The sequence below is a fragment of the Oncorhynchus gorbuscha genome, linkage group LG13 (genome assembly GCF_021184085.1).
Source record: "Oncorhynchus gorbuscha isolate QuinsamMale2020 ecotype Even-year linkage group LG13, OgorEven_v1.0, whole genome shotgun sequence".
Taxonomy (NCBI): domain Eukaryota; kingdom Metazoa; phylum Chordata; class Actinopteri; order Salmoniformes; family Salmonidae; genus Oncorhynchus; species Oncorhynchus gorbuscha.
The window spans coordinates 15,576,032-15,603,710 of NC_060185.1; the positions used below are offsets into that span (position 1 = coordinate 15,576,032).

General features: G+C 41.8%; 1 protein-coding gene across 4 annotated transcripts; it reads right to left on the bottom strand.

Moving 5' to 3' along the window:
- Positions 1–219: 219 nt before the first annotated feature.
- Positions 220–24,437, bottom strand: LOC123993879 (P2Y purinoceptor 2-like). 4 transcript variants are annotated; one of them, XM_046296339.1, is made up of 3 exons: positions 24,362–24,437; positions 2,683–3,553; positions 220–630 (listed from the first exon to the last, which is right to left on the bottom strand). In XM_046296339.1, exons 2-3 carry the CDS (start codon positions 3,532–3,534, stop codon positions 436–438), a joined length of 1,047 nt encoding a protein of 348 aa, XP_046152295.1. In that variant the 5' UTR covers positions 3,535–3,553; positions 24,362–24,437; the 3' UTR covers positions 220–435. The 4 variants fall into 4 exon arrangements, with proteins under 4 accessions (XP_046152295.1, XP_046152294.1, XP_046152292.1 ...); XM_046296338.1 differs by lacking the exon at positions 24,362–24,437 and adding an exon at positions 16,268–16,405; XM_046296336.1 differs by lacking the exon at positions 24,362–24,437 and adding an exon at positions 16,181–16,397.
- Positions 24,438–27,679: the final 3,242 nt, after the last annotated feature.

Consider the following 27,679-nt stretch of genomic DNA (forward strand, 5'->3'; position numbering starts at 1 on the left):
TCTCTATGGGTCATCCGATCCGTATCGGATAATGATATTCAGTTCAAAGGAGCCAGTCATCAAATCAAATGTGTTTATATAGACCTTCTTACATCAGCTGATGTCTCAAAGTGCTGTACAGAAACCCAGCCTAAAAGCCCAAACAGCAAGTAATGCAGGTGTAGAAGCACGGTGGCTGGGAAAAACTCCCTAGAAAGACCAAAACCTAGGAAGAAACCTAGAGAGGAACCAGGCTATGAGGGGTGGCCAGTCCTCTTCTGGCTGTGCCGGGTGGAGATTATAACAGAACATGGCCAAGATGTTCAAATGTTCATAAATGACCAGCATGGTCAAATCATCCATCCAGTGTCTTTGTCCAACTGTGTTCTCTCCATTCCAATGGAATACACAATGTGTTCCATAGCTATTCAGATAATAGATTGATCTTCCTGTCGGTCAGAGCTGCGTTGAGAGTGCCCCAGTCACGCTTCCTGGTTTCATTTGTGATGCCCTGCTTCTGTTAGTGAAGTTGCTACGGAAACCCTGTCCAGCCATGAAGTAGAGGATGGGATCCACACAGCTGTTGGCGCTGGCCAGGGGGCGTGTCACCTTATAGGCCATGCTGGACACCTTCAGCAGCTCACAGCTCACCTGGGGATGAATAAAAACTCTTATGATTTAAACATGAATTCTGTTGACACTGTGCCTTTTAAAGAGCAACTGCCTTTAAAAGGCAGCAAATCCCTTTGAAAACGACCTATGAGGCATCCCTTTGAAAACGACCTATGAGGCATCCCTTTGAAAACGACCTATGAGGCATCCCTTTGAAAACGACCTATGAGGCATCCCTTTGAAAACGACCTATGAGGCATCCCTTTGAAAACGACCTATGAGGCATCCCTTTGAAAACGACCTATGAGGCATCCCTTTGAAAACGACCTATGAGGCATCCCTTTGAAAACGACCTATGAGGCATCCCTTTGAAAACGACCTATGAGGCATCCCTTTGAAAACGACCTATGAGGCATCCCTTTGAAAACGACCTATGAGGCATCCCTTTGAAAACGACCTATGAGGCATCCCTTTGAAAACGACCTATGAGGCATCCCTTTGAAAGATTTCCCTTTGAATTATCTTAGGCATCCCTTCAAAACGACCAATGAGGCATCCCTTCAGTGGCATCCCTTTAAAGGCCTATGAGGCATCCCTTTGAAAACGACCTAGAGGCATCCCTTTGAAAACGACCAGTGGCATCCCTTTGAAAACGATGTGAGGCATCCCTTTGAAAATTAGGCATCCCTTAAATGTCAAGGACCTTTGAAAACCCAGCATCCCTTTGAAAAGGATAAGGCATCCCTTCAAAACAACAATCATAGTGGCATCGATGACAGATTTCTTGAATTATCTTAGATTCCTTCACGTGCCAATCGGCATGTTCAGTGGCTGTTTAAAGGCAATGTTACCAGGCTCGCAGAGATCCTACTTAAGTTCAGTGCTGCAGATGTCGTCTCCGTAGTGGAAATTACATTTAAATGTCAATGACCTTTGAATCCCAGCCTATACAAGGATAAGGACCATATCAACAACAACAATCATAGTAGCAGTGGTTCAATTGAGCCTGAGATACCTGGAACTCCTGCATCTTGGGTGACAGGGAGAGCTACCTGGAGCCAGACTCCTGCATCTTGGGTGACAGGGAGAGCTACCTGGAGCCAGACTCCTGCATCTTGGGTGAAAGGGAGAGCTACCTGGAGTGAAAGGGAGAGCTACCTGGAGCCAGACTCCTGCATCTTGGGTGACAGGGAGAGCTACCTGGAGCCAGACTCCTGCATCTTGGGTGAAAGGGAGAGCTACCTGGAGCCAGACTCCTGCATCTTGGGTGACAGGGAGAGCTACCTGGAGCCAGACTCCTGCATCTTGGGTGAAAGGGAGAGCTACCTGGAGCCAGACTCCTGCATCTTGGGTGACAGGGAGAGCTACCTGGAGCCAGACTCCTGCATCTTGGGTGAAAGGGAGAGCTACCTGGAGCCAGACTCCTGCATCTTGGGTGACAGGGAGAGCTACCTGGAGCCAGACTCCTGCATCTTGGGTAAAAGGGAGAGCTACCTGGAGCCAGACTCCTGCATCTTGGGTGACAGGGAGAGCTACCTGGAGCCAGACCCCTGCATCTTGGGTGACAGGGAGAGCTACCTGGAGCCAGACTACTGCGTCTTGAGTGACAGGGAGAGCTACCTGGAGCCAGACTCCTGCATCTTGGGTGACAGGGAGAGCTACCTGGAGCCAGACTCCTGCATCTTGGGTGACAGGGAGTGCTACCTGGAGCCAGACTCCTGCATCTTGGGTGACAGGGAGAGCTACCTGGAGCCAGACTCCTGCATCTTGGGTGACAGGGAGAGCTACCTGGAGCCAGACTCCTGCATCTTGGGTGACAGGGAGAGCTACCTGGAGCCAGACTCCTGCATCTTGGGTGACAGGGAGAGCTACCTGGAGCCAGACTCCTGCATCTTGGGTGACAGGGAGAGCTACCTGGGGCCAGACTCTTGCATTGCATCTTGGGCGACAGGGAGAGCTACCTGGAGCCAGACTCCTGCATCTTGGGTGACAGGGAGAGCTACCTGGAGCCAGACTCCTGCATCTTGGGTGACAGGTGAAGCCAGGCAGAGCCTTTAAAAGCGTAGGATTCCAATGGTTGTGGTACTGTACCTGGGAGGGATCCATCTGCTCCAGGTATCTGAGGGAGTAGTACAGACTTCTGGTCAGGTGGAAGGGTAGGAAACACAGCATGAACACTGCCAACACGATGATTATCATCTTCACAGACTTGTGTTTGGAGCGATGAGCAGCGAGCCCCCCGACTCCTCTCGACTGGCTCCCTCCTGCCCCCCAGGTGGGCTCCAGAAGCTTCCTCACCATCAGTCCATAGCACACCATCACCACCATGAAAGGGAACGCAAACATCAGGACAGACACCACCGAGCTGTACACCAGGAAGTCATGAAATAACTCTGGACTGGATGTGTCGAAACACACCCTCTCTGTCCCCTCGTCCCTGGTGCGTGAGAAGTAGAGCACGGGAGCCTGGCACATCAACACACACGCCCACACCGCCGCAGACACCAGCCGGGCTCTCCGGGAGCTGACCCAGCTCAGTGACCTCATCGGGTAGCACACACCCAGGAATCGGTGCAGGCTGATGCAGCACAAGAACAGGATGGAACCGTAGAGGTTAGCGTAGAACAGGAAGCGGATGAGTTTGCAGAACGGTTCGCTGAAGGGCCAGTCGTTCTCGTCGGCGTAGTAGTAGATTAGGAAGGGTAGGGTGAGGATATAGAGGGTGTCGCACACTGTCAGGTTGAACATGTACACCGTGGAGGGCTTCCAGCGTTTTGTACGGAACAGGATCACGTACATGGCCGTGACATTCAGGGCTAGGCCAATCACGAAGACCAGAGTGTAGCTGACAGGAAGCAGGATGTACTTGAAGTCCTCCTTGAATTGACAGCGCCAGCTGTGCCCGCTGCTCTCATTGGTTGAGTGGTTGGCGAAGGTAGCCATCTTTGAGGAGGATGCAGATCTGAGGAGGATACAGATGTTAACTAATGCTCACCCACATACCCACATACCCACACACCCACATACCCACATACCCACACACCCACATATCCACACACCCACTCACCCACATACCCACTCACCCACATACCCACACACCCACTCACCCACTCACCCACATACCCACACACCCACATACCCACACACCCACATACCCACACACCCACATACCCACATACCCACTCACCCACATACCCACACACCCACATACCCACTCACCCACATACCCACATACCCACACACCCACATACCCACTCACCCACTCACCCACACACCCACTCACCCACATACCCACACACCCACTCACCCACACACCCACTCACCCACATACCCACACACCCACTCACCCACATACCCACACACCCACACCCCACTCACCCACACACCCACATACCCACACACCCACATACCCACACAACAACACACCCACACACCCACATACCCACACACCCACATACCCACACACCCACTCACCCACATACCCACACACCCACATACCCACTCACCCACATACCCACACACCCACATACCCACACAACAACACACCCACACACCCACATACCCACACACCCACTCACCCACATACCCACACACCCACATATCCACACACCCACATACCCACACACCCACTCACCCACATACCCACACACCCACTCACCCACATACCCACACACCCACACACCCACATACCCACACACCCACATACCCACACACCCACATACAGAATGAGAGAGAGAAGACAAGTGTGATAGTAAATATCAACTGTACTAGCCACTTGTATAACACTCCACAGTAAAGCTAAATGAGTATCAATGTCTCTATTGACTTCAAATAGTATTGGTCACATACACATGGTTAGCAGATGTTATTGTGGGTGTAGCGAAATGCTTGTGCTTCTAGTTCCGACAATGCAGTAATATATAACAAGTAATCTAACAAATTCACAACAACTACGCGTGCATGAAGGCACATGCTGGAAGCAGAAGCTCATTTTGACATAATACCCATAATTTCTTCATTTGTATCTTTCCTCAATCCCCTTACGAGTCCAAGTTAAGAGAGGGTTGGAGTGGAGGAAGTTGGATGTTTTGTCCTTAGATAGTGATAGATGTTATAGCTGTTCCAACAGGTTTGGATCCCACAGAGAGCACATTGAACGTTTAAGTTAATGATTCATCAGGAAGTTATGGTCCTACTTTCACAGGTTCCGAGCATGGTGACAGGATATGATAACTAAGGTTGCATAAGGAAGGTATATCACTGAAAACGTTCAAAGTTTACCAGTAAACTCTCAGAGTTTTGATATCTTTCAAGGATTTTATGTAAAATATATTAAATAAATAAATAAGATGATTTTAAAATAAGATATACAATGACTAAACTGTAAAACATCCTAAATATAAACTGTCAACTTAGTGAATACCACTGCTGTTCAACATTAGGGTTTCAGCATGAAATATCCTTCATATTTATTTTTGATTAACTTTGATTTATTAGACTATGTCAGTATATATATTTGTTGTCAATGTGTTGGTGTCAAACTGGTGGTAGTTGTGAATAAAACAATAATGTCATTGTTGATTAGATGCTTCTGTCATTAATTAGGCCATTTTCTCTGGAACCATATGGTCTGTCTACTAGAAACTCATGAACAATATGGACACAGATATAATAAATTAACACTATATATGAATACATTTTCTTAAGTTATTCAAGTATAAAATACCAAAGATTACTATAGATTTTCAGTTAATTACCACAATTACTGAAGATTCTGGTAAAGTTGTTAGTTTTGCAACCTTAATGATAACACAGAGAAATAGACATGGCATGGTACAGCAACACATCAGCATGAATGTATTGTCACGTTCCCCAGTTTCTGTGTTGTGGGTTTGTGTATATGTATGTGTGTATTTCAGGAAATGGCTTCCTGGATTCCACCAAGCAGCTGATTGGTCAGCCCAATTGCAGATCGGAGCATTGATCCCGCCCTCTTGTTAGGGGATACAGCTGTCGGCAATTACCGACTCCTGCTGGCAGCTTGAAAAGCCAGAGTACCTTTGTTAGGAGAGGGAGCTTCCTGGATGTCCTGGGTTGGTTGTGACTCAGGGACAGTTTTGTTGGAAGTATTTATAGCCGCTACTTCTGAGTTATTTCTGTGCCAATAGGACTCAGTGTTTTTCATTATTGAAAAACGTGAGTAATTATTCTGTTTTTGTTCCCAGGGGGAGGGGAAGGCACCTTGGGAGTGTTTAGGCAAGAAGCCTGTGGCCATACATGTACCCGTGGAACGTACTCTGTCTATGCCACTAGGTAAGACCTGGGCAGGCCACCCCCGTATTGTGGTTAGCGCGCCAGGAGGCGTTAAGAATAAGTATGTGTGTAGGAAAGGGGGCTCTTTAACTTTTACTTTCTTTGTTTCTTTGTTCCATCCAGCCCCTTTTCCCCGAATTACTGTGTAAAGGAAGAATAAATTCCCTGTAAACGGTAATATTCTCTGCCTCTGTCATCCTTACCTACAATCACATATCTCTTTCACTCCACGGGGAGTTGAGTGTAGCAGTAGTTTTATAACACAGAGACACACACACACACTCCAAGAGACGTGTGTAACAGTAGTTTTATAACACAGAGACACACGCACACATAGATCGAGGGTGGGGGTGGTGCAATTATTTTCCATCAACAGACATCTGCACAGGCCTGTTAATACAGGACTAGTAAAGGTCTGTTAATACAGGACTAGTAATACAGGACTAGTAAAGGTCTGTTAATACAGGACTAGTAAAGGTCTGTTAATACAGGACTAGTAAAGGTCTGTTAATACAGGACTAGTAAAGGTCTGTTAATACAGGAATACTAGTAAAGGTGTTAATACAGGACTAGTTAATACAGGACTAGTAAAGGCCTGTTAATACAGGACTAGTAAAGGTCTGTTAATACAGGACTAGTAATACAGGACTAGTAATACAGGACTAGTAAAGGCCTGTTAATACAGGACTAGTAAAGGTCTGTTAATACAGGACTAGTAAAGGCCTGTTAATACAGGACTAGTAATACAGGACTAGTAAAGGCCTGTTAATACAGGACTAGTAAAGGTCTGTTAATACAGGACTAGTAAAGGTCTGTTAATACAGGACTAGTAATACTAGTAAAGGTCTGTTAATACAGGACTAGTAAAGGTCTGTTAATACAGGACTAGTAAAGGTCTGTTAATACAGGACTAGTAAAGGTAATACAGGACTAGTAAAGGCCTGTTAATACAGGACTAGTAAAGGTCTGTTAATACAGGACTAGTAAAGGTCTGTTAATACAGGACTAGTAAAGGCCTGTTAATACAGGACTAGTAAAGGCCTGTTAATACAGGACTAGTAAAGGTCTGTTAATACAGGACTAGTAAAGGCCTGTTAATACAGGACTAGTAATACAGGACTAGTAAAGGCCTGTTAATACAGGACTAGTAAAGGTCTGTTAATAGTAAAGGTCTGTTAATACAGGACTAGTAAAGGTCTGTTAATACTAGTAAAGGTCTGTTAATACAGGACTAGTAAAGGTCTGTTAATACAGGACTAGTAAAGGTCTGTTAATACAGGACTAGTAAAGGACTAGTAAAGGTCTGTTAATACAGGACTAGTAAAGGTCTGTTAATACAGGACTAGTAATACAGGACTAGTAAAGGTCTGTTAATACAGAACTAGTAAAGGCCTGCTAATACAGGACTAGTAAAGGCTGTTAATACAGGACTAGTAAAGGCCTAATACAGGACTAGTAATACAGGACTAGTAAAGGCCTGTTAATACAGGACTAGTAAAGGTCTGTTAATACAGGACTAGTAAAGGCCTGTTAATACAGGACTAGTAATAGTAAGGACTAGTAATACAGGACTAGTAAAGGCCTGTTAATACAGGACTAGTAAAGGTCTGTTAATACAGGACTAGTAAAGGCCTGTTAATACAGGACTAGTAAAGGTCTGGACTAGTAATACAGGACTAGTAAAGGCCTGTTAATACAGGACTAGTAAAGGCCTGTTAATACAGGACTGTTAATACAGGACTAGTAAAGGTCTGTTAATACAGGACTAGTAAAGGCCTGTTAATACAGGACTAGTAATACAGGACTAGTAAAGGTCTGTTAATACAGAACTAGTAAAGGCTGTAATACAGGACTAGTAAAGGCCTGTTAATACAGGACTAGTAAAGGTCTGTTAATACAGGACTCTGTTAATACAGGACTATAGTAAAGGTCTGTTAATACAGGACTAGTAAAGGTCTGTTAATACAGGACTAGTAATACAGGACTAGTAAAGGCCTGTTAATACAGGACTAGTAAAGGTCTGTTAATACAGGACTAGTAAAGGCCTGTTAATACAGGACTAGTAAAGGTCTGTTAATACTAGTAAAGGCCTGTTAATACAGGACTAGTAAAGGTCTGTTAATACAGAACTAGTAATACAGGACTAGTAAAGGTCTGAACTAGTAAAGGTCTGTTAATACAGGACTAGTAAAGGCCTGTTAATACAGGACTAGTAAACTAGTAAAGGTCTGTTAATACAGAACTAGTAAAGGTCTGTTAATACAGGACTAGTAAAGGTCTGTTAATACAGGACTAGTAAAGGCCTGTTAATACAGGACTAGTAAAGGTCTGTTAATAGTAAAGGCAATACAGGACTAGTAATACAGGACTAGTAAAGGTCTGTTAATACAGGACTAGTAAAGGCCTACAGGACTAGTAAAGGTCTGTTAATACAGGACTAGTAAAGGTAATACAGGACTAGTAAAGGTCTGTTAAGGACTAGTAAAGGCCTGTTAATACAGGACTAGTAAAGGCCTGTTAATACAGGACTAGTAAAGGTCTGTTAATACAGGACTAGTAAAGGTCTGTTAATACAGGACTAGTAAAGGTCTGTTAATACAGGACTAGTAAAGGCTGTTAATACAGGACTAGTAAAGGTCTGTTAATACAGGACTAGTAAAGGCCTGTTAATACAGGACTAGTAAAGGCCTGTTAATACAGGACTAGTAATACAGGACTAGTTAATACAGGACTAGTAAAGGTCTGTTAATACAGGACTAGTAATGTTAATACAGGACTAGTAAAGGTCTGTTAATACAGGACTAGTAATACAGGACTAGTAATAAGGTCTGTTAATACAGGACTAGTAATGTTAATACAGGACAGGACTAGTAAAGGTCTGTTAATACAGGACTAGTAATACAGGACTAGTAAAGGTCTGTTAATACAGGACTAAAGGTCTGTTAATACAGTAAAGGCCTGTTAATACAGGACTAGTAATCTGGACTAGTAATACAGGACTAGTAAAGGTCTGTTAATACAGGACTAGTAAAGGCCTGTTAATACAGGACTAGTAAAGGTCTGTTAAGGACTAGTAAAGGCTGTTAATACAGGACTAGTAAAGGCCTGTTAATACAGGACTAGTAAAGGTAATACAGGACTAGTAAAGGTCTGTTAATACAGAACTAGTAAAGGTCTGTTAATACAGGACTAGTAAAGGCCTGTTAATACAGGACTAGTAAAGGCCTGTTAATACAGGACTAGTAATACAGGACTAGTAAAGGTCTGTTAATACAGGACTAGTAAAGGCCTGTTAATACAGGACTAGTAAAGGTCTGTTAATACAGGACTAGTAAAGGCCTGTTAATACAGGACTAGTAATGTTAATACAGGACTAGTAAAGGTCTGTTAATACAGAACTAGTAAAGGACTAGTAAGGTCTGTTAATACCTGTTAATACAGGACTAGTAAAGGCCTGTTAATACTAGGACTAGTAAAAGGTCTGTTAATACAGGACTAGTAAAGGTCTGTTAATACAGGACTAGTAATGTTAATACAGGACTAGTAAAGGCCTGTTAATACAGGACTAGTAAAGGCCTGTTAATACAGGACTAGTAAAGGTCTGTTAATACAGACTAGTAATACTAGTAAAGGTCTGTTAATACAGGACTAGTAAAGGCCTGTTAATACAGGACTAGTAATACAGGACTAGTAAAGGTCTGTTAATACAGAACTAGTAAAGGTCTGTTAATACAGGACTAGTAAAGGACTAGTAAAGGTCTGTTAATACAGGACTAGTAAAGGTCTGTTAATACAGGACTAGTAAAGGTCTGTTAATACAGGACTAGTCTGTTAATACAGGACTAGTAAAGGTCTGTTAATACAGGACTAGTAAAGGCCTGTTAATACAGGACTAGTAAAGGTCTGTTAATACAGGACTAGTAATACAGGACTAGTAAAGGTCTGTTAATACAGGACTAGTAATACAGGACTAGTAAAGGTCTGTTAATACAGGACTAGTAATACAGGACTAGTAAAGGTCTGTTAATACAGGACTAGTAAAGGCCTGTTAATACAGGACTAGTAAAGGTCTGTTAATACAGGACTAGTAAAGGTCTGTTAATACAGGACTAGTAAAGGTCTGTTAATACAGGACTAGTAAAGGTCTGTTAATACAGGACTAGTAAAGGCCTGTTAATACAGGACTAGTAAAGGTCTGTTAATACAGAACTAGTAAAGGTCTGTTAATACAGGACTAGTAAAGGCCTGTTAATACAGGACTAATACAGGACTAAAAGGTAATACAGGACTAGTAAAGGTCTGTTAATACAGGACTAGTAAAGGCCAGGACTAGTAAAGGTCTAATACAGGACTAGTAAAGGCTGTTAATACAGGACTAGTTAATACAGGACTAGTAATAATACAGGACTAGTAATGTTAATACAGGACTAGTAAAGGTCTGTTAATACAGGACTAGTAAAGGTCTGTTAATACAGGACTAGTAAAGGCCTGTTAATACAGGACTAGTAATACAGGACTAGTAAAGGTCTGTTAATACAGGAACTAGTAAAGGCTGTTAATACAGGACTAGCTAAATACAGGACTAGTAAAGGCCTGTTAATACTAGTAAAGGCCTGTTAATACAGGACTAGTAAAGGTCTGTTAATACAGGACTAGTAAAGGTCTGTTAATACAGGACTAGTAATACAGGACTAGTAAAGGCCTGTTAATACAGGACTAGTAAAGGTCTGTTAATACAGGACTAAAGTAATACAGGACCTGTTAATACAGGACTAGTAAAGGTCTGTTAATACAGGACTAGTAAAGGTCTGTTAATACAGAACTAGTAAAGGTCTGTTAATACAGGACTAGTAAAGGCCTGTTAATACAGGACTAGTAAAGGTCTGTTAATACAGAACTAGTAAAGGTCTGTTAATACAGGACTAGTAAAGGTCTGTTAATACAGGACTAGTAAAGGCCTGTTAATACAGGACTAGTAAAGGCCTGTTAATACAGGACTAGTAAAGGTCTGTTAATACAGGACTAGTAATACAGGACTAGTAAAGGTCTGTTAATACAGGACTAGTAATACAGGACTAGTAAAGGTCTGTTAATACAGGACTAGTAAAAAGGTCTGTTAATACAGGACTAGTAATACAGGACTAGTAAAGGTCTGTTAATACAGAACTAGTAAATACAGGACTAGTAAAGGTCTAATACAGGACTAGTAAAGGCCTGTTAATACAGGACTAGTAAAGGCCTGTTAATACAGGACTAGTAAAGGTCTGTTAATACAGGACTAGTAAAGGTCTGTTAATACAGGACTAGTAATACAGGACTAGTAAAGGCCTGTTAATACAGGACTAGTAAAGGTCTGTTAATACAGGACTAGTAAAGGCCTGTTAATACAGGACTAGTAAAGGTAATACAGGACTAGTAAAGGTGTTAATACAGGACTTAATACAGGACTAGTAAAGGTCTGTTAATACAGGACTAGTAAAGGCTGTTAATACAGGACTAGTAAAGGTCTGTTAATACAGGACTAGTAAAGGTCTGTTAATACAGGACTAGTAAAGGTCTGTTAATACAGGACTAGTAAAGGTCTGTTAATACAGGACTAGTAAAGGTAATACAGGACTAGTAAAGGTCTGTTAATACAGGACTAGTAAAGGTCTGTTAATACAGGACAGGACTAGTAAAGGTCTGTTAATACAGGACTAGTAATAATACAGGACTAGTAAAGGTTCCGTTAATACAGGACTAGTAAAGGTCTGTTAATACAGGACTAGTAAAGGTCTGTTAATACAGGACTAGTAAAGGTAATACAGGACTAGTAAAGGTCTGTTAATACAGGACTAGTAAAGGCCTGTTAATACAGGACTAGTAATACAGGACTAGTAAAGGTCTGTTAATACAGGACTAGTAAAGGCTGTTAATACAGGACTAGTAATACAGGACTAGTAAAGGTAATACAGGACTAGTAAAGGTAATACAGGACTAGTAAAGGCTGTTAATACAGGACTAGTAAAGGTCTGTTAATACAGGACTAGTAAAGGTCTGTTAATACAGGACTAGTAAAGGTCTGTTAATACAGGACTAGTAATAATACAGGACTAGTAAAGGCCTGTTAATACAGGACTGTAATACAGGACTAGTAAAGGCCTGTTAATACAGGACTAGTAAAGGGACTCTGTTAATACAGGACTAGTAAAAGGCCTGTTAATACAGGACTAGTAAAGGTCTGTTAATACAGGAATACTAGTAAAGGTCTGTTAATACAGGACTAGTAAAGGTCTGTTAATACAGGACTAGTAATACAGGACTAGTAATACAGGACTAGTAAAGGTCTGTTAATACAGGACTAGTAAAGGTCTAATACAGGACTAAAAGGTCTGTTAATACAGGACTAGTAAAGGTCTGTTAATACAGGACTAGTAAAGGCCTGTTAATACAGGACTAGTAAAGGTCTGTTAATACAGGACTAGTAAAGGTCTGTTAATACAGGACTAGTAAAGGTCTGTTAATACAGGACTAGTAATACAGGACTAGTAAAGGTCTGTTAATACAGGACTAGTAAATGTCTGTTAATACAGGACTAGTAAAGGCCTGTTAATACAGGACTAGTAAAGGTCTGTTAATACAGGACTAGTAAAGGTCTGTTAATACAGGACTAGTAAAGGTCTGTTAATACAGGACTAGTAATACAGGACTAGTAAAGGTCTGTTAATACAGGACTAGTAAAAGGTCTGTTAATACAGGACTAGTAATACAGGACTCTGTTAATACAGGACTAGTAAAGGTCTGTTAATACAGGACTAGTAAAGGACTATGTTAATACAGGACTAGTAAAGGCCTGTTAATACAGGACTAGTAAAGGCCTGTTAATACAGGACTAGTAAAGGCCTGTTAATACAGGACTAGTAAAGGCCTGTTAATACAGGACTAGTAAAGGACTAGTAAAGGTCTGTTAATACAGGACTAGTAAAGGCCTGTTAATACAGGACTAGTAAAGGCCTGTTAATACAGGACTAGTAAAGGTCTGTTAATACAGGACTAGTAAAGGTCTGTTAATACAGGACTAGTAAAGGTCTGTTAATACAGGACTAGTAAAGGCCTGTTAATACAGGACTAGTAAAGGCCTGTTAATACAGGACTAGTAAAGGTCTGTTAATACAGGACTAGTAATACAGGACTAGTAATACAGGACTAGTAAAGGTCTGTTAATACAGGACTAGTAAAGGCCTGTTAATACAGGACTAGTAAAGGTCTGTTAATACAGGACTAGTAAAGGTCTGTTAATACAGGACTAGTAAAGGTCTGTTAATACAGGACTAGTAAAGGTCTGTTAATACAGGACTAGTAAAGGCCTGTTAATACAGGACTAGTAAAGGTCTGTTAATACAGGACTAGTAATACAGGACTAGTAAAGGTCTGTTAATACAGAACTAGTAAAGGCCTAGCTAATACAGGACTAGTAAAGGCCTGTTAATACAGGACTAGTAAAGGCCTGCTAAATACAGGACTAGTAAAGGTCTGTTAATACAGGACTAGTAAAGGCCTGCTGTTAATACAGGACTAGTAAAGGTCCTGTTAATACAGGACTAGTAAAGGCCTGTTAATACAGGACTAGTAAAGGCCTGTTAATACAGGACTAGTAAAGGTCTGTTAATACAGGACTAGTAAAGGTCTGTTAATACAGGACTAGTAAAGGTCTGTTAATACAGGACTAGTAAAGGACTCTGTTAATACAGGACTAGTAATACAGGACTAGTAAAGGCCTGTTAATACAGGACTAGTAAAATACAGGCCTGTTAATACAGGACTAGTAAAGGTCTGTTAATACAGGACTAGTAAAGGTCTGTTAATACAGGACTAGTAAAGGTCTGTTAATACAGGACTAGTAAAGGTCTGTTAATACAGGACTAGTAAAGGCCTGTTAATACAGGACTAGTAAAGGTCTGTAAAGCCTGTTAATACAGGACTAGTAAAGGTCTGTTAATACAGGACTAGTAAAGGTCTGTTAATACAGGACTAGTAATACAATACAGGACTAGTAATAATACAGGACTAGTAAAATACAGGACTAGTAATACAGGACTAGTAAAGGTCTGTTAATACAGGACTAGTAAAGGCCTGTTAATACAGGACTCTGTTAATACAGGACTAGTAAAGGTCTGTTAATACAGGACTAGTAATACAGGACTAGTAAAGGTCTGTTAATACAGGACTAGTAAAGGTCTGTTAATACAGGACTAGTAAAGGTCTGTTAATACAGGACTAGTAATACAGGTCTGGTCTAAATACAGGACTAGTAAAGGTCTGTTAATACAGGACTAGTAAAGGCCTGTTAATACAGGACTAGTAAAGGTCTGTTAATACAGGACTAGTAAAGGTCTGTTAATACAGGACTAGTAAAGGTCTGTTAATACAGGACTAGTAGGACTAGTAATACAGGACTAGTAAAGGTCTGTTAATACAGGACTAGTAATACAGGACTAGTAAAGGTCTGTTAATACAGGACTAGTAAAGGTCTGTTAATACAGGACTAGTAAAGGTCTGTTAATACAGGACTAGTAATACAGGACTAGTAAAGGTCTGTTAATACAGGACTAGTAAAGGTCTGTTAATACAGGACTCTGTTAATACAGGACTAGTAAAGGTCTGTTAATACAGGACTAGTAAAGGTCTGTTAATACAGGACTAGTAATACAGGACTAGTAAAGGTCTGTTAATACAGGACTAGTAAAGGTCTGTTAATACAGGACTAGTAAAGGTCTGTTAATACAGGACTAGTAAAGGTCTGTTAATACAGGACTAGTAAAGGTCTGTTAATACAGGACTAGTAAAGGTCTGTTAATACAGGACTAGTAAAGGCCTGTTAATACAGGACTAGTAAAGGTCTGTTAATACAGGACTAGTAAAGGTCTGTTAATACAGGACTAGTAAAGGTCTGTTAATACAGGACTAGTAAAGGTCTGTTAATACAGGACTAGTACAGGACTAGTAATACAGGACTAGTAAAGGTCTGTTAATACAGGACTAGTAAAGGTCTGTTAATACAGGACTAGTAAAGGTCTGTTAATACAGGACTAGTAAAGGTCTGTTAATACAGGACTAGTAAAGGTCTGTTAATACAGGACTAGTAAAGGTCTGTTAATACAGGACTAGTAAAGGTCTGTTAATACAGGACTAGTAAAGGCCTGTTAATACAGGACTTAAAGGCCTGTTAGGACTGTCTGTTAATACAGGACTAGTAAAGGTCTGTTAATACAGGACTAGTAAAGGCTGTTAATACAGGACTAGTAAAGGTCTGTTAATACAGGACTAGTAAAGGTCTAGTAAAGGTCTGTTAATACAGGACTAGTAAAGGTCTGTTAATACAGGACTAGTAAAGGTCTGTTAATACAGGACTAGTAAAGGTCTGTTAATACAGGACTAGTAAAGGTCTGTTAATACGGGACTAGTAAAGGCCTGTTAATACAGGACTAGTAAAGGTCTGTTAATACAGGACTAGTAAAGGTCTGTTAAATCAGGACTAGTAAAGGTTTGTTAATACAGGACTAGTAATACAGGACTAGTAAAGGCCTGTTAATACAGGACTAGTAAAGGTCTGTTAATACAGGACTAGTATAGGTCTGTTAATACAGGACTAGTAAAGGTCTGTTAATACAGGACTAGTAAAGGTCTGTTAATACAGGACTAGTAAAGGTTTGTTAATACAGGACTAGTAATACAGGACTAGTAAAGGCCTGTTAATACAGGACTAGTAATACAGGACTAGTAAAGGTCTGTTAATACAGGACTAGTAAAGGCCTGTTAATACAGGACTAGTAAAGGTCTGTTAATACAGGACTAGTAAAGGTCTGTTAATACAGGACTAGTAAAGGTCTGTTAATACAGGACTAGTAATACAGGACTAGTAAAGGTCTGTTAATACAGGACTAGTAAAGGTCTGTTAATACAGGACTAGTAAAGGTCTGTTAATACAGGACTAGTATAGGTTCAGCGTTACAGATGTCTATATAGGTTTTCTTCTAAGAGTGTACACTACACCATACGTTTTAACAGATAAGCAAGTTGGAGTCTGCTATTGGATCAGGTCTCTCTTGTTAAAGAGATGTTATCACAATGAGAAAAACCTGCATAAAATGTTGTTTTTTAAGTTTGCATACTCTCTCTCTCTCTACAGAAAGAAGAGCAATGCATTTTTTAAAGGCTTCTACGCACTGCAGAAGGAACACGTCAGAGCTTCTCCTGTCCTGCAACATTGCACATTTTACCAGTACTAGTTACTCACAGTGAGAAACGCTGTTCAGTCTTGAAGGAACACACTCCGGATATGTACAGCAACTATGTCCAAGTCCTGCACTAGACTCAAACATACCTGGATTACTGATGCCCCACTCCAGCTAGCAGAGCTTGTACCTGTCTCTATCTGCTGGTTAGGCCTATTTACTGTAATCCTCTGAATGCGTCTTCCTCTCGGAGATACACAGAATGCTTTACACAATGTTTCTCCATGCTCGTGTGTGAGCGTGTAACAGTCCAGTTATTTGGCTTGGTGCTGAACCTGAGTAGGCGTGAACATGTTTGGCAAGCTGCAGCCTGTACACACACAGACAGGGATGGAAATCATGATCAAGATGCACCTACTGTACACACACAGACAGGAATCAATCACAACCTACAGTAGGCTGCGACCCACAAGGAATCAATCACAACCTACAGTAGGATACGACCCGCAAGGAATCAATCAAAACCTACAGTAGGCTGCGACCCACAGGGAATCAATCACAACCTACAGTAGGCTGCGACCCACAAGGAATCAATCACGACCTACAGTAGGCTGCGACTCACAAGGATTCAATCACAACCTACAGTAGGCTGCGACCCACAAGGAATCAATCACTACCTACAGTAGGCTGCGACCCACAAGGAATCAATCACGACCTACAGTAGGCTGCGACCCACAAGGAATCAATCACTACCTACAGTAGGCTGCGACCCACAAGGAATCAATCACGACCTACAGTAGGCTGCGACCCACAAGGAATCAATCACAACCTACAGTAGGCTGCGACCCACAAGGAATCAATAACAACCTACAGTAGGCTGCGACCCACAAGCAATCAATCACGACCTACAGTAGGCTGCGACCCACAAGGAATCAATCACAACCTACAGTAGGCTGCGACCCACAAGGAATCAATCACAACCTACAGTAGGCTGCGACCCACAAGGAATCAATCACACCCTACAGTAGGCTGCGACCCACAAGGAATCAATCACAACCTACAGTAGGCTGTGACCCACAAGGAATCAATCACGACCTACAGTAGGCTGCGACCCACAAGGAATCAATCATGACCTACAGTAGGCTGCGACTCACAAGGATTCAATCACAACCTACAGTAGGCTGCGACCCACAAGGAATCAATCACTACCTACAGTAGGCTGCGACCCACAAGGAATCAATCACGACCTACAGTAGGCTGCGACCCACAAGGAATCAATCACTACCTACAGTAGGCTGCGACCCACAAGGAATCAATCACGACCTACAGTAGGCTGCGACCCACAAGGAATCAATCACGACCTACAGTAGGCTGCGACCCACAAGGAATCAATCACAACCTACAGTAGGCTGCGACCCACAAGCAATCAATCACGACCTACAGTAGGCTGCGACCCACAAGGAATCAATCACAACCTACAGTAGGCTGCGACCCACAATGAATCAATCACAACCTACAGTAGGCTGCGACCCACAAGGAATCAATCACACCCTACAGTAGGCTGCGACCCACAAGGAATCAACTCAAACCAGCAGTGAGTCCCAAACCACCATTTGGAAAACACTGCACCATTTCATGTACACATAACTACTCTCCACATCTGACACACACATGAGCAGGGACAGGGACAGGGACAGGGACAGGGACAGGGACAGGGACAGGGACAGGGACAGGGACAGGGACAAGGACAGGGACAAGGACAAGGACAGGGACAGGGAAAATGAGAGGGACAGGGACAAGGACAAGGACAATGACAATGACAGGGACAATGACAGGTACAAGGACTGGGACAATGACAGGGGCAGGGACAGGGACAGGGACAAGGACAGGGACAATGACAGGGACAATGACAGGGACAAGGACAAGGACAGGGACAGGGACAAGGACAGGGACAATGAGAGGGACAGGGACAAGGATAATGACAGGGACAAGGACAGGGACAGGGACAATGACAGGGACAATGACAGGGACAGGGACAATGACAGGGACAATGACAGGGACAGGGACAGGGACAGGGCAAGCACACAAATCTCTTTAGGCCTTTATGTGTAAGTAAATTGACAAATGTACAATGACCCAAATGTTGCACAGTTCAACCTTTTTCACTCCCCCACCCTTCCCCAATCCATCACAACCCCCCATTACACACAAACATTACTGTAATCTACTGTACACTACAACCACCCAATACACACAAACATTACTGTAATCTACTGTACAACCACCCATTACACACAAACATTACTGTAATCTACTGTACAACCCTCCATTACACACAAACATTACTGTAATCTACTGTACAACCACCCATTACACACAAACATTACTGTAATCTACTGTACAACCCCCCATTACACACAAACATTACTGTAATCTACTGTACAACCACCCAATACACACAAACATTACTGTAATCTACTGTACACTACAACCACCCAATACACACAAACGTTACTATAACCTACTGTACAACCACCCAATACACACAAACGTTACTATAACCTACTGTACAACCCCCCATTACACACAAACATTACTCTAATCTACTGTACAACCACCCAATACACACAAACATTACTGTAATCTACTGTACACTACAACCACCCAATACACACAAACGTTACTATAACCTACTGTACAACCACCCAATACACACAAACATTACTATAACCTACTGTACACTACAACCACCCAATACACACAAACATTACTGTAATCTACTGTACACTACAACCACCCAATACACACAAACATTACTGTAATCTACTGTACAACCCCCCATTACACACAAACATTACTGTAATCTACTGTACACTACAACCACCCAATACACACAAACATTACTGTAATCTACTGTACAACCACCCATTACACACAAACATTACTGTAATCTACTGTACAACCCCCCATTACACACAAACATTACTGTAATCTACTGTACACTACAACCACCCAATACACACAAACATTACTGTAATCTACTGTACAACCACCCATTACACACAAACATTACTGTGATCTACTGTACAACCCCCCATTACACACAAACATTACTGTAATCTACTGTACAACCACCCAATACACACAAACATTACTGTAATCTACTGTACACTACAACCACCCAATACACACAAACGTTACTATAACCTACTGTACAACCACCCAATACACACAAACGTTACTATAACCTACTGTACACTACAACCACCCAATACACACAAACATTACTATAACCTACACTACAACCACCCAATACACACAAACATTAATGTAATCTACTGTACACTACAACCACCCACTACACACAAAACCACATTACTATAACCTACTGTACAACCCCCAATACACACAAACGTTACTATAACCTACTGTACACTACAACCCCCACTCCACACAAACATTACTATAACCTACTGTACAACCACCCAATACACACAAACGTTACTATAACCCACTGTACAACCCCCCATTACACACAATCATTACTATAACCCACTGTACACTACAACCCCCCACTCCACACAAACATTACTATAACCTACTGTACACTACAACCACCCACTACACACAAACGTTACTATAACCTACTGTACACTACAACCCCCACTCCACACAAACATTACTATAACCTACTGTACAACCCCCCATTACACACAAACATTAATGTAATCTACTGTATACTACAACCACCCAATACACACAAACATTACTATAACCTACTATACACTACAACCCCCCAATACACACAATCATTACTATAACCCACTGTACACTACAACCCCCCACTCCACACAAACATTACTATAACCTACTGTACACTACAACCACCCAATACACACAAACATTACTGTAATCTACTGTACACTACAACCACCCAATACAACCCCCCATTACACACAAACGTTACTATAACCTACTGTACAACCCCCCATTACACACAAATATTACTATAACCTACTGTACAACCCCCCATTACACACAAACATTACTGTAATCTACTGTACACTACAACCACCCAATACACACAAACATTACTATAACCTACTGTACAACCCCCCATTACACACAAACGTTACTATAACCTACTGTACACTACAACCACCCAATACACACAAACATTACTATAACCTACTGTACAACCCCCCATTACACACAAACGTTACTATAACCTACTGTACACTACAACCACCCAATACACACAAACATTACTATAACCTACACTACAACCACCCAATACACACAAACATTACTATAACCCACTGTACAACCCCCCATTACACACAATCATTACTGTAATCTACTGTACACTACAACCACCCAATACACACAAACATTACTGTAATCTACTGTACAACCCCCCATTACACACAAACATTACTGTAATCTACTGTACACTACAACCACCCAATACACACAAACATTACTGTAATCTACTGTACAACCACCCATTACACACAAACATTATTGTAATCTACTGTACAACCCCCCATTACACACAAACATTACTGTAATCTACTGTACAACCCTCCATTACACACAAACATTACTGTAATCTACTGTACAACCACCCATTACACACAAACATTACTGTAATCTACTGTACAACCCCCCATTACACACAAACATTACTGTAATCTACTGTACAACCACCCAATACACACAAACATTACTGTAATCTACTGTACACTACAACCACCCAATACACACAAACGTTACTATAACCTACTGTACAACCACCCAATACACACAAACGTTACTATAACCTACTGTACAACCCCCCATTACACACAAACATTACTGTAATCTACTGTACAACCACCCAATACACACAAACATTACTGTAATCTACTGTACACTACAACCACCCAATACACACAAACGTTACTATAACCTACTGTACAACCACCCAATACACACAAACATTACTATAACCTACTGTACACTACAACCACCCAATACACACAAACATTACTGTAATCTACTGTACACTACAACCACCCAATACACACAAACATTACTGTAATCTACTGTACAACCCCCCATTACACACAAACATTACTGTAATCTACTGTACACTACAACCACCCAATACACACAAACATTACTGTAATCTACTGTACAACCACCCATTACACACAAACATTACTGTAATCTACTGTACAACCCCCCATTACACACAAACATTACTGTAATCTACTGTACACTACAACCACCCAATACACACAAACATTACTGTAATCTACTGTACAACCACCCATTACACACAAACATTACTGTAATCTACTGTACAACCCCCCATTACACACAAACATTACTGTAATCTACTGTACAACCACCCAATACACACAAACATTACTGTAATCTACTGTACACTACAACCACCCAATACACACAAACGTTACTATAACCTACTGTACAACCACCCAATACACACAAACGTTACTATAACCTACTGTACACTACAACCACCCAATACACACAAACATTACTATAACCTACACTACAACCACCCAATACACACAAACATTAATGTAATCTACTGTACACTACAACCACCCACTACACACAAACATTACTATAACCTACTGTACAACCCCCCAATACACACAAACGTTACTATAACCTACTGTACACTACAACCCCCCACTCCACACAAACATTACTATAACCTACTGTACAACCACCCAATACACACAAACGTTACTATAACCCACTGTACAACCCCCCATTACACACAATCATTACTATAACCCACTGTACACTACAACCCCCACTCCACACAAACGTTACTATAACCTACTGTACACTACAACCCCCACTCCACACAAACATTACTATAACCTACTGTACAACCCCCATTACACACAAACATTAATGTAATCTACTGTATACTACAACCACCCAATACACACAAACATTACTATAACCTACTGTACACTACAACCCCCCATTACACACAAACATTACTGTAATCTACTGTACACTACAACCACCCAATACACACAAACATTACTATAACCTACTGTACAACCCCCCATTACACACAAACGTTACTATAACCTACTGTACACTACAACCACCCAATACACACAAACATTACTATAACCTACTGTACAACCCCCCATTACACACAAACGTTACTATAACCTACTGTACACTACAACCACCCAATACACACAAACATTACTATAACCTACACTACAACCACCCAATACACACAAACATTACTATAACCCACTGTACAACCCCCCATTACACACAATCATTACTGTAATCTACTGTACACTACAACCACCCAATACACACAAACATTACTGTAATCTACTGTACAACCCCCCATTACACACAAACATTACTGTAATCTACTGTACACTACAACCACCCAATACACACAAACATTACTGTAATCTACTGTACAACCACCCATTACACACAAACATTATTGTAATCTACTGTACAACCCCCCATTACACACAAACATTACTATAATCTACTGTACAACCACCCAATACACACAAACATTACTGTAATCTACTGTACACTACAACCACCCAATACACACAAACGTTACTATAACCTACTGTACAACCACCCAATACACACAAACATTACTATAACCTACTGTACACTACAACCACCCAATACACACAAACATTACTATAACCTACTGTACAACCACCCAATACACACAAACGTCACTATAACCTGCTGTACAACCACCCAATACACACAAACATTACTATAACCTACTGTACACTACAACCACCCAATACACACAAACGTTACTATAACCTACTGTACACTACAACCACCCAATACACACAAACATTACTATAACCTACACTACAACCACCCACTCCACACAAACGTTACTATAACCTACTGTACACTACAACCCCCCACTCCACACAAACATTACTATAACCTACTGTACACTACAACCCCCCATTACACACAAACATTACTATAACCTACTGTACAACCCCCCAATACACACAATCATTACTATAACCCACTGTACACTACAACCCCCCACTCCACACAAACATTACTATAACCTACTGTACACTACAACCACCCAATACACACAAACATTACTGTAATCTACTGTACACTACAACCACCCAATACACACAAACATTACTATAACCTACTGTACAACCCCCCATTACACACAAACATTACTATAACCTACTGTACAACCCCCCATTATACACAAACATTACTATAACCTACTGTACAACCCCCCATTACACACAAACATTACTGTAATCTACTGTACACTACAACCACCCAATACACACAAACATTACTATAACCTACTGTACAACCCCCCCACTACTATAACCTACTGTACAACCCCCCACTCCACACAAACATTACTATAACCTACTGTACACTACAACCCCCCCCACTCCACACAAACATTATTACACACAAACATTACTATAACCTACTGTACAACCACCCAATACACAATCATTACTATAACCCACTGTACACTACAACCCCCCAATACACACAATCATTACTATAACCCACTGTACACTACAACCCCCCACTCCACACAAACATTACTATAACCTACTGTACACTACAACCACCCAATACACACAAACATTACTGTAATCTACTGTACACTACAACCACCCAATACACACAAACATTACTATAACCTACTGTACAACCCCCCATTACACACAAACGTTACTATAACCTACTGTACACTACAACCACCCAATACACACAAACATTTCTATAACCTACACTACAACCACCCAATACACACAAACATTACTATAACCCACTGTACAACCCCCCATTACACACAATCATTACTGTAATCTACTGTACACTACAACCACCCACTCCACACAAACGTTACTATAACCTACTGTACACTACAACCCCCCAATACACACAATCATTACTATAACCCACTGTACAACCCCCCAATACACACAATCATTACTATAACCCACTGTACAACCCCCATTACACACAAACGTTACTATAACCTACTGTACACTACAACCCCCAATACACACAATCATTACTATAACCCACTGTACAACCCCCCAATACACACAATCATTACTATAACCCACTGTACAACCCCCCATTACACACAATCATTACTGTAACTTGTGATCACAGGTATAAACATCAACGCTGAGACTCACCTGACTGACTGACGAAAAGCTAAATCATAAAACCAAACCACACATAAAACCTGAGTGAACAGATGATGAGATCTTATAAAGGTACAGTCGGACAGATGGCAGCCCCCCCCCCCTCTCTGTGGAATAGAGGCTTGTGTGGGTGGTGAGAGAGGTGAGAAAGTGGGATTAATGTCTCACCTGCTCCAAAAACACAGTGTATTAATGATTGCCTTGAACTTAACCATAACCATAACGCCAGGCCGGCTCCCTGCTCTCTGCTCTGGGGCAAAGCTCCGTCAACACACTGGTCCACCTGGATGATTAACCAGTTGTCACGGATAGAGGTGTGAGGATATCCTACACTGGACACCTTTACAAACACACATACAGATGGATGTGTCAATACACTGGAGTACCAGTGAGGATATCCTACACTGGACACCTTTACAAACACACATACAGATGGATGTGTCAATACACTGGAGTACCAGTGAGGATATCCTACACTGGACACCTTTACAAACACACATACAGATGGATGTGTCAATACACTGGAGTACCAGTGAGGATATCCTACACTGGACACCTTTACAAACACACATAGAGATGGATGTGTCAATACACTGGAGTACCAGTGAGGATATCCTACACTGGACACATTTACAAACACACATACCGATGGATGTGTCGATACACTGGAGTACCAGTGAGGATATCCTACACTGGACACCTTTACAAACACACATACAGATGGATGTGTCAATACACTGGAGTACCAGTGAGGATATCCTACACTGGACACCTTTACAAACACACATACAGATGGATGTGTCAATACACTGGAGTACCAGTGAGGATATCCTACACTGGACACCTTTACAAACACACATACAGATGGATGTGTCAATACACTGGAGTACCAGTGAGGATATCCTACACTGGACACCTTTACAAACACACATACAGATGGATGTGTCAATACACTGGAGTACCAGTGAGGATATCCTACACTGGACACCTTTACAAACACACATACAGATGGATGTGTCAATACACTGGGGTACCAGTGAGGATATCCTACACTGGACACCTTTACAAACACACATACAGATGGATGTTTCAATACACTGGAGTACCAGTGAGGATATCCTACACTGGACACCTTTACAAACACACGTACAGATGGATGGATCAATACACTGGAGTACCAGTGAGGATATCCTACACTGGACACCTTTACAAACACACATACAGATGGATGTTTCAATACACTGGAGTACCAGTGAGGATATCCTACACTGGACACCTTTACAAACACACGTACAGATGGATGGATCAATACACTGGAGTACCAGTGAGGATATCCTACACTGGACACCTTTACAAACACACATACAGATGGATGTTTCAATACACTGGAGTACCAGTGAGGATATCCTACACTGGACACGTTTATACAGCTGTTGAGAAGTCATTGATAGTAATCTGACAATGTTTTTCATTAAGAAATATATAAGGGGATCATAGATATATTCAATCAAATTCACAAGTCAAATCAAATTAAATCAAACTGTATTAGTCACATGCTACGAATACAACAGGTGTTCACCTTACAGTGAAATGTTTACTTACGAGCCCCTAACCAACAATGCATTAAAAAAAATATGAATAAGAAATAAAAGGAACAAGTAATTAAAGAGCAGCAGTAAAATAACAATAACGAGACTATATACAGGGGGTACCGGTACAAAGTCAATGTATGGGGGCACCGGTTAGTCGAGGTAATTGAGGTAATAATTAAAATGGCTATGCATAGATAATAACAGAGTAGCAGCGTCGTAAAAGAGTGAAAGAGTGTGTGGGGGGGGGGATGCAAATAGTCTGGGTAGCCATTTGATTAGATGTTCAGGAGTTTTATGGTTTAGGGGAAGAAGCTGTTTAGAAGCTTCTTGGACCTAGACTTGGCACTCCCGGTACCAATTACAGTGCGGTAGCAGAGAGAACAGTCTATGACTAGGATGGCTGGAGTTTTTGACCATTTTTAGGGTCTTCCTCTGACACCGCATGGTATAGAAGTCCTGGATGGCAGGAAGCTTGGCCCCAGTGATGTACTGGGCCATACGCACTACCCTCTGTAGTGCCTTGTGGTCGGAGGCTGAGCAGTTAATGATGGTGTTGGAGTTGTGCCTGGCCGTGCAGTCATGAGTGAACAGGGAGTACGGGATGGGACTGAGCATGCACCCCTGAGGGGCCCCTGTGTTGAGGATCAGAATTGCGGATGTGTTGTTACCTACCTTTACCACCTGGGGGTGGCCTGTCAGGAAGTCCAGGATTCAGTTGCAGGGGGAAGTATTTAGTCCCAGGGTCCTTAGCTTATTGATGAGCTTTGAGGGCACTATGATGTTGAGCGCTGAGTTGTAGTCAATGAATAGCATTCTCACGTAGGTGTTCCTTTTGTCCAGGTGTGAAAGGGCAGTGTGGAGTGCAATAGAGATAGCATCATCTGTGAATTTCTTGGGGCGGTATGCAAATTGGAGTGGGTCTAGGGTTTCTGGGATAATGGTGTTGATGTGAGCCATGACCAGCCTTTCAAAGAACTTCATGGCTACAGACATGAGTGCTATGGGTTGATAGTCATTTTTGCAGGTTACCTTAGTGGTCTTGGGCACAGGGACTATGGTGGTCTGCTTAAAACATGTTGGTATTATAGACTCAAGACAGGGATAGGTTGAAAATGTCAGTGAAGACACTTGCCAGTTGGTCAGCACATGCGCATTCGTACATGTCCTGGTAATCCGTCTGGCCCTGCGGCCTTGTGAATGTTGACCTGTTTAAGATCACACAGTCATCCGGAACAGCTGGTGCTCTCATGCATGTTTCAATGTTATTTGCCTCGAAGCAAGCATAGAAGTAGTTTACATCGTCTGGTAGGCTTGTGTCACTGGGCAGCTCTCGGCTGTGCTTCCCTTTGTAGTCTCTAATAGTTTGCAAGCCCAGCCACATCCGACGAGCGTTGGATCCGGTGTAATACAAATCGATCTTTGTCCTGTATTGATGCTTTGCCTGTTTGATGGTTCATCGGAGGGCATAGCAGGATTTCTAATAAACTACCGGATTAGAGTCCCGCTCCTTGAAAGCGGCAGCTCTAGCCTTTAGCTCAGTGCGGATGTTTCCTGTAATCCATGGCTTCTGGTTGGGGTATGTAGGTACGGTCACAATTGGGACGACATCATCAATGCACTTATTGATAAAGCCAGTGACTGATGTGGTGTTCTCCTCAATGCCATCGGAAGAATCCCGGAACATATTCCAGTCTGTGCTAGCAGAAAAATCCTGTAG